Below are 9183 nucleotides of genomic sequence, written 5' to 3'. Positions count from 1 at the left end.
TCCAACTCTTGCAACCCCATGGGCTGTGGCCTGCCAGGTTCCTCTGCTCATGGGAATTCCAAGGCAAGATTCCTGGAGTGGGTTGCCATTTCCTCCTCCAAAATCTCAGGTAGTGAACACAAATCCTGGATCCATACATACTGGCCCTTCTGGGGTTTAAAAACCCTGATTTTAAATATTTTGCCCTAATTTCCAGATCTTATTAATATATTTGATCTGATGTTTTGACTTGGAATCAGAAAATATAGTTTTGAGACTCATGAATTCTTCATTCCAGAAATGGGCTCAAATTTTATTTACTAATATGAGAATACAAAAATTCTGATTCTGGCCTGGAAGCTGCTTTTTCAACAACAGAACATGTTATTCTGCCCAGAGGGAATACACTGTAATTTGAGGCCCTCCCTTGGGGTGTCTGGGAGACCCTCAGCACTCAGCCCCTATCTTGCCCACCCCTGGGCCCTACTCACCTGCACAAAGTACCCACAGCACAGGCTGCATCTTCCCCTCCATGGTCTTGCTTTGTCTCTGCCCTAAGTCCAGCCTGGCGCTGGTGGGCTCCTGGCTTGAATCAGTCTGGGCTGACTGGCTAAAGCTGCCACAGCCTCTGGCCCAGCTTAGCCTTCGGTCAGTCCTATAGTTTCTCCCTTCCTGTCTACCTCTGCCCAGCCTGGCCCCCATGCCCCACCCCTCAGCTGGACTGACAGGTGAGCTCACCTGTGGGACTAGACTCCAGCTCCACCCACTCCACCAAATGCCCCAACAGGAACTTTCTTCACCTTCTCAGTTCCTTCCTCTGCCTTCTCTCCATTTAGCAGGTGGGCAAAGTCCTGGGCTTCTCACTATAATGCGTGTTTACCTATATGAGACAGGAAGTTGCCACCTTGTAATATAAAGGGAAATGATCTCAGAGGAAGGGTTTCAAAGTCAATAAAAGAAGGGTGTTGGCCACAATTGCCAAAACACTTCAAGACATGCTATGATCTGTTCCTCTGCTTCCTTTCCTTGTCATTTTCCCTCACCCCACACCATGCTAGAGACACAGTCATGAGGGAGACCAGAAGTCTCTACCCCAGAGAAGTGCTAATCTGATTGAGGAGGAAAATAGTATACAGTCAAACAAGACAGCCAGAAATACCATGACCAATTCATCTCAGTTTGCTTGGAGTTGCCCCAATGTTAAAACAGAAGGCCCTATGTCCCAGGAATGTCTCTGTCTTACGGAAACTGAGATGGTTGGTCACCCCACTTAAAGATCAGCAATGCTATGGGGAGCATGACCTGGGAAATGACACAGGTGATGAAACTGTGGCCGTGGAAGGGGACCCACCTTGGACTGGGTGGTCAGAACACAGTGGGAAAATGAGTACCTTGATTTTCTATGTTACAGATAGGTTTCTATGTCTCAAAGAAGTCAAATGGGCTATCTATGGTCACATAGCTAGCAAGTGCTTTTCTGATTTTTAGTCCACTCTGCTAGTGATCCTGATGTCACCCTCTGTGAGTTCGGGGTGGTGATTAAGGTTATAAAGAAAACAGAAGCCCTCTGTCATCCCCTCCTCCTGAGTGGTCCCTTCTTTACCTGCTGCTACTTTTAGGTGTATTCGCTCTCCATTTTCCCTCTCTCGCCTCCCATCCACCTTCTGCTTCCTTATGCTGGTGGTCTGTCCACCTGACGCCACTCCTCAGTCCCCTGCCTGATTCCCACCCCGACTCTCCATCCCCCCCCCCCTTCATTTCACCTCTCTCTCATACCACTTTTCATCTTCATGGAACCTTGAAGTCTGGAGGTACATTGAACCCCCATGGTTACTCAGTTGTGGTCCTTCTTCCATTCCTCAGCAGCCACTCACTGAGCCCCTATTTTAACGCCCAAGACAGTGGTTTGGCAACTGGTCAATGGTGGTGCCATGTGCTTCTCCAGAGATGCCTTCCTGAACCACTCTATCCAAAGATGCTCCCATCCCAGCTTTGCCAAGTCTCTACACACAACCTTGTTTTCTTTCTTCAAAGCTCTAATCACTATATGAAATTAATTTTTGCCCCCCTAAAACTTTTTCCATGTCATCCCCTCTGGAAATCCTCCCCTCACCATATCTGCTGTTGCAATCCGACATGTGCTTTAAAGCCCAGGTCATGTATTATCTGTTCTTTCATGAAGCCTTTCCTGACTTCTTCAGTCGGAAGGGCTCTCTCCCTCCTTTGAACTCACACAGCACTCTGGATCTCTCTTAGGATACTAACTAACTACATTCTGCCTTGTGCTTGAGCTATTTTTGGTCTGTGTCTCATTCCTTCTGATAAACTATGAGGTCATTCATTTGTTTGGCCAACTGTTAATGATACTATGCCCCAGGCATTATTCCACCTAGCTGGGAAGAAACACCATTTTAAGCGTGTAATTATATGTCTTACTTTGGTCACATCCAGAGCCGGATGCATAGTGGACATCAGTACATATTTGTGAATGGGTAGACAAATGGACAGATGGATGGATGAAGGGATAGGGATCATTACAGAATGTATGGGGTGAAGGAATGAACTATTGGGTTATGGGGCTTTGTTTTGATTGTAATGTTGTTGTAGTGGAGTAGGATGGATTATGAACTCATTTGAAGTTTATGAAGCTCAAGGGGTGTTTATATCACCCAGGGATGATATGGGATTAGTGTGGGACAGGGGCTGTGGAAGGGGCACACAATTGCCCAGTTCACTATCCAGAGTCATCTCTCCCCAAAGAAATGGAGTCCTGGTCACAAGCAGTTGCTACCCCTTAGTCTCACCATGGTGCTCTCCCAACATTTATCAGAGGATCTTCTCCATTCTATATATCTGGTATTTTCCCCCAAACCCCTCTATGCTGACAGAGGGTTAAAGTACAGTTTACTTCATTCTTCTAGATCCTTGGCTTTAGATTACCTTCTGGAAGCACTCTAAATAGGCAGCCCCAGGCAGCGAGGTATGGAGAGAGAGCCCAAAGTAAACCTATTCTTTAGGCTGCTCTGTGAAGCGTGAACTTCTCCCAATTCTGGTGCTCAAGGTCAGTTTACAAAGAAACAGCCAGGAGGGAAAGAGTTAAGCGGGGCCCATGTTTGGGTCTGAGTCCTGAGCCAGCATGCCTTCCTCTCAGAGATCTGCCAGGCTGAGGGGCCAGAGGCTAAATTTAGAAGGTAGCTAAGGTTTCCTGTGAGCAGCTGTCCGGCCCCTCAGAGAAGGAGACTGGAGAGAGGAGGGAGGTCCCTCTCACTGGTCAGAGCCTCTGGCCATTTTCTCTGGGTCCCTCAGCTTTTGGGGGGCTGCCCTCTTGGTGTGGAGATACAGGAAGACCAGCGGTGAGTATTCTCCCTTCATTTTGTCCTGTGATCCCAGGACTTACAAACAAAGGGACAGTAGCTCTTCCTTGAGTGTCAGGGCCCAGCCTTGTCTGGGACCAGCTCCTGGGGGTCTCATGTTCCTTAATAAGCTGTGGGATGGCTCCTGAGCTAAAGGCAGTAGCTCCTGTGGCCTTGGTTAGAGTCTCTGAAGAAGGTACGTTCCCAGTAGAGACAAAAGGTGTGTGTGTGAGGGAGGGAGAGAGAGAGTGTGTGTACCCAGAAGGCTCAGAGAAAGACCTTTCTGGTCTGGGGAATACACATTTGTTCAGCTTAAGCTATAGTTAAGGCAAACTTTGGACTCCCCTCACTGCTTTCTTGCTGGCACCTGTGGAAGGAGCCAAGGTATCACTTCTTAAATCTCATGACTCCAAGGTGGACTGGCTGGACTGTTTACACGGCCGAGTGTACATTTTGGTGTCCTGATAACAGTAGCTTAATCAAGTCTGACTGGGTTTTCCCACCAGGCGACTAACATTTGGTGACTTTCCCGTTCCTAGTTTCATTGAGGTGACATCACCAACACACCCCTCAGCCCCACAAAACCTCCAGAACTAGATTTTCTAACTGCCTTATTCATGCTAAACCTACAGAGGCTGACAGACTGTCATGGCAACCAGTGGGGACCCAGAAGAGGAGCAGGTAGTCCCCAGTGAAGAGGATGAAGCCAACGTGAGGGTTGTACAGGCCCGATACCTCCGAAGCCCCTCCCCCAGCCAGTAAGTGTGGACTTGCTGAGTGCGGGCATCCCTCCAGCCATAATGGGAGTGCGCTAGGGAACGTGATGACAAGTGGACCCCAGGGAGCCTGCAGCCACAACCTTAAGTTCACTCATTCAGCAAACATTGTTTGCAAATTTTTTGTGTGTTATACTTTATGGAAGAAAAAACTTGCAAACAGACACGGCATGGTAAGTGCTAGAATTAGCATGCTTAGGGGTTAGTTGATGGGGAGAGGGAAAGGATCACCTGGGCTTGGAAGGTTCATAGGAGGCTTCCTAGAGGAGATGATGTTGGACTTGAACCTCAAAGGGTGAGTAGGAATTTAGCAGGTGTCCCTGGATGACAGTACTTTTTTCCCTAAGAGGGAAATAAGGCTGGAATGGGGATGATAGATCATAGATCATAGATAAGAGAAGGCATCAGGACAGGAAGAAGCCCTTAAGACACTAAATTCTAGTACCAAGGTAATTTTGTATCTGTGATCAGGCTGTGTCTTTCCACTGGGATGTGCGCTTCCTGGAGGGTCTTCTCTATTTTGTGACAATTAATTTTAAAGTTTCTTTTACGTAAAATCATTGAGGATATATGATGATGTAGAATGAAAATTTTGCATATAATTTTAAGAAAAATCATAAAACAACAAAGAAATACTCAATTACTTGCTGAAATAGTAGTGTGTGTGCCTTTTCTTTTTTCTTTTGCCACAAATAATAGTAGGAGAACTGACTTCTAATCTTAACTCTGTCACCAAATTTTAAGTGAAGAATCACTTTAATTCCTGAACCTATATCTCCTTATCTAGAAAAAGGGAAGAAAAGATTCAGAATATTTCAAGGTAAATTCACATCTCTGATTCTGCTTGACTTTCCTTTTCCTTGGGGTCTTATTGCCTCCTGCTTCTCAGGGCTCAACAGGCTTCCCCTTTGGAGTGAGATGGGAGCAAATGTAGGTGCTCATCACCATGATGGGCCAGGCCACATTGACCAAATGCAGCTTCAGGAATTTTCCCTTAATATTCAGGCTTATGTTCCCACTTAGAAAAACTGTCAGGATTGAGAGATTTAAAATACAGCCCTCCCCTCTCTATGCTACCAGACAAGGCATAGGTAGTTTTATGTGTGGTTAGGGTAAGTGATGGCTTCGTGTAGTAGTTGGAGTTATGACAGCTGTTATAGCAAATGGACGTTTTTTTTCTCAGTCAGGTGTGTTTCAGAACAGGTACCTGAGCAGTGATTCAGGAACTGAGGCTCCTTTTGTCTTGTAGATCCTCCACTGTAAGCCCTGACTTCTAAAGTGACTGTATTCATCAGTCTTGAGACAAAATGGAGAATCTCTCAGGAGGGTTTTATGGGCCAGGCCTGAAAATGGCCATTTTGCTTCCACTCATATTGGCTTCCCTGGTAGCTCAGCTGGTAAAGAATTAGTCTGTAATGCGGGAGACCTGGTTTGATTCCTGGGTGGGGAAGATCCCCTGGAGAAGGGATAGGCTATCTACTCCAGTATCCTTGGGCTTCCCTGGTGGCTCAGACGGTAAAGAATCTGCCCACAATGCAGGAGACCTGGGTTCAATCCCTGAGTTGGGAAGATCCCCAGGAGAAGTGCATGGCAACCCACTCCAGTATTCTTGCCTGGGAAATCCCCATGGACAGAGGAGCCTGGTGAGCTGCAGTCCATGGGGTTGCACAGAGTCATACACAACTGAACAACTAAGCACTGCTGCTGCTGCTGCTGCTAAGTCGCTTCAGTCATGTCCGACTCTGTGCGACCCCATAGACGGCAGCCTACCAGGCTCCTCCATCCCTGGGATTCTCCAGGCAAGAATACTGAAGTGGGTTGCCATTTCCTTCTCCAATGCATGCATGCATGCCAAGTAGCTTCATTCGTGTCTGACTCTGTGCAACCATATTCCATTGGCTGGAACTCAGCAAGGACATGCTTTCTTGTAAAGGAGGATGGTCCATTAACTCAGGAAAAAGAAGTGGGCTTGTTAACACACAGCAAGCTCAGCCACTGTAGCCTCTCGAGGCAGTTAATATTCATGGCTCCTTTTTCCCACTCTTAGACCACACTTACTGCCTTCACAGGAAAACAGCCTGAAATCCCATTTACCAGTTGCTGCAAAGTGCAAAGGCTGGGTTCTCTGGAAAGTATGTCCTGTCCACCTCGGGGCTGAATGCAGCTCCTCAGGGCCTGACCAGGATAACAGCCCCTGGCACTACCAAAAAAAAAAAAAAGCCTCCCATCCAATGAAAGGAAGAGTAGGGGATACAGCAGCCATCAGTCCTTAAAAATAATGACCCTGTTGAGTGTGTCTTTGCCCCAGAAGTGGGGAGATCTCCTAGGTGTGATCTTGATGTGGCTCTCAGAGTGGCATTCTTGGTCTGTTGTTCTCTGTGGCTTCTAGCTCCATCCGCTGGGCCTTTTTCTTTGTCGGTTATCCTCCACAGCCACATCTGAAGTGAAGCTGAAGAGGGTCTCTTCCTTGAGTGCTGCATAACTTTTGTAGACTTGTCCTGCTTATGGAAACTTGGAGGTCCAAGGGCTGTTTTAAGGCTTATACCACCCAAAGGCCTTTTAAGAGTCATGACTTCTTAGAAAATGTTATCCCTTCAAAAGTTTAATTGGTTTCGGATTTACAGAAACCAGACAAGTCCATGTGCCAGAAATCACACCCACAGTTCTTTCTCAGATATAATTTTCAATTCTAATTTATTTCTCTGATTCCTTGCTTATATGCTTCACTCTCTCAGCTTGATGACAGATATCTTGAGAGATTATCTGAAACTTTAAATTTGAGTAGGAAGTTCAGGATCAAAGTTATTGAAAATGTATAATCAACAAGCTCCCTCGTTAGAGAGGAGGATGCAATAATAAAATGCAATCAATCCGAAAGAAGGCAAGAGAAAAAAGAATATAGGAAAAGCATAATAGATAGTAAGAAAATAGTAGGATGGAAGATTTAAACCCAAATATGTAAATAATTATTTAAACATATATAAACTAAAATACATGGGCTTCCCTGGTAGCTCAGCTGGTAAGAATCCGCCTGCAATGCAGGAGACCCCCATTTGACTCCTGGGTTGGGAAGATTCCCTGGAGAAGGGATAGGCTACCCACTCCAGTATTCTTGAGCTTCCCTGGTGGCTCAGATGGTAAAGAATCAGCGTGCAATGCAGGAGACCTGGGTTCGATCCCTGAGGTAGGAAAATTCCCTGGAGGAAGGCATGGCAACCCACTCCACTCTTCTTGCCTGGAGAATCCCCATGGACAGAGGAGCCTGGCGGGCTGCAGTCCGTGGGGTAGCAAAGAGTCAGACACGACTAAGTGACTAAGTGCAGCACAGCAGACTAAATACTTTAATTAAAAAACAAAAATTGGCAGACTCAACTTTTTTACAAGCCTAGATACTTTTTACAAGAGACACACTCAAAAATAAAGATGTACGAAGGTGAACAAAAGGTAGGAAACTTATGCTACACTGTTCTGGTTACTATTGTTCATAAGTCCAAAACTTAGTGTCATAAAATAACCATTTTATTATGTTCATAATTTGGAATCTGGACAAGGCACAGTAGTGTGGTTTGTTTATTTCAGGATGTCTGGGGCCTCAGCTAAAAAGACTTGGAGACTGGGGATAAATTTTAGCCTGGGGTGATTCAAGAGCCGGGAGCTGGTGTCAGAGAGGCATCATCACACGTTTGGCACTTGAGGTCAAGACCTCAGCTAGGCAACTGGCCTGAATACCTAACCTGGTCTTTTCATATGATCTGTCCATGTGGGTCACTGTGGGCTTTCTCAGAGCCTGGGAGCTGAATTCTGAGACAATAGGACAAAAGTGCATTGATTTGCATGATCTAGCCTCAGAAGTCACAGAGAGGACCACAAAAGTTCAAAGGAGGCAACACGGACTCTACCATTCCATTGAAGGTGTATTAGGGTCACGTTGTAGGGAGAACAAGTGGGACGGGATACATTGTGACCCTCTTTGGAAAGTACCCACTGCTATAATTGCAAATATTAACTAGAAGCAAGCCAGTGAAGTGATTTATTGATAGCAGACAAAGAAAACCTTAGAGTGTACATTACCTTAAAGTTTCAGAATAATCAAATTTGCTATACAATAGATATATTCATTTAAATTATTAAAATTTCTAGCATCTGATTAAGTATCCTCAAAATATGTAAAGCAAAGAGTTGACAGAACTGAAGAAAAAGTAAAATTCACAATCTTAGTCAAATGTACATTTTAAAAAACACAGTCTCAGCAACTGATAGAATGAGGCAAAAAAATCAAGAATATAAGAAATGTAAATAAAACAATAAATAAAATTAACCTAATTTGCATTTATATAATTTATACCCAACAATTGCAAGAGATAGATTCTTTTTTTTTTTAAGAGATAGATTCTTATCATGTGCACATGGAATTTTTACCAAAAAGTTCATACATGCATTGAGTCATATGTATATCAACAAGTTTTTAATGCTTGAAATCATATAAAACATGTTCTCTGATCATTGCAGAGTTAAGGTAGAAATCATTAAAGACAAAATACACAATAGAAATTTCAAAAGTTAGTATTTAAGAGAACAGGATGGAAGTTCATTGATTTTCATGATCTAGCCTCAGAAAGAAAGTCACATGAAACAAATATTCAAAAGAAGACAACATAAACTCCAGCACTCCCCTAGAGAGGCATCAAGGTGACACTTACAAGAGAGCAAGTGGGATGGGATATATTGAAATATATGGATGACAGACATTCAAATTACAACCACAGTTCAATACTACGATATACTCACCAGACTGCCTAAAATTAAAGACTGACGATAGCAAATATTAATGAGGATGTGAAGCAAACAGGATGTTCCTGTTCATTGCTGGTAAGAGGGTAAATTAGTACAACCCTTTGGAAAATTATTTCCTAGTATCTAAACACACGCTTGTCCTATGGTGCAGCAGGCTCACTCCTGATATATACTTAACAGAAGTAAGTATACATGTGCACCAGAAGAGAAGTACTAATACTAGAATGCTTTAGCAGCTAACAGTCATTAAGAATATAGAATGTTTGAACAACATGAAGAAC

At 44.4% G+C, this 9183-nt stretch overlaps 1 protein-coding gene across 3 annotated transcripts in view; it reads left to right on the top strand.

Moving 5' to 3' along the window:
- The first annotated feature begins 3208 nt into the window (after positions 1–3208).
- The window catches only part of STYXL2 (serine/threonine/tyrosine interacting like 2), a 58187-nt gene continuing 52212 nt past the window's right edge, over positions 3209–9183 (top strand). For 2 of the 3 annotated variants that reach the window (XM_081489285.1, XM_081489287.1), the window contains exons 1-2: positions 3209–3332; positions 3965–4090. In XM_081489285.1, coding sequence (XP_081345411.1) covers positions 3981–4090 — 110 coding nt within the window. In that variant the 5' untranslated portion in view covers positions 3209–3332; positions 3965–3980. Of the gene's footprint in view, positions 3333–3964; positions 4282–9183 lie in introns of all 3 variants that reach the window. The other variant, XM_081489286.1, reaches the window with a different exon arrangement.

The sequence above is a fragment of the Giraffa tippelskirchi genome, chromosome 5, assembly GCF_054371585.1.
Source record: "Giraffa tippelskirchi isolate mGirTip1 chromosome 5, T2T-mGirTip1v1.2.pri, whole genome shotgun sequence".
Taxonomy (NCBI): domain Eukaryota; kingdom Metazoa; phylum Chordata; class Mammalia; order Artiodactyla; family Giraffidae; genus Giraffa; species Giraffa tippelskirchi.
Note: the sequence above shows the minus strand (reverse complement) of the source record. Positions and strands in the feature narration are given on the sequence as shown.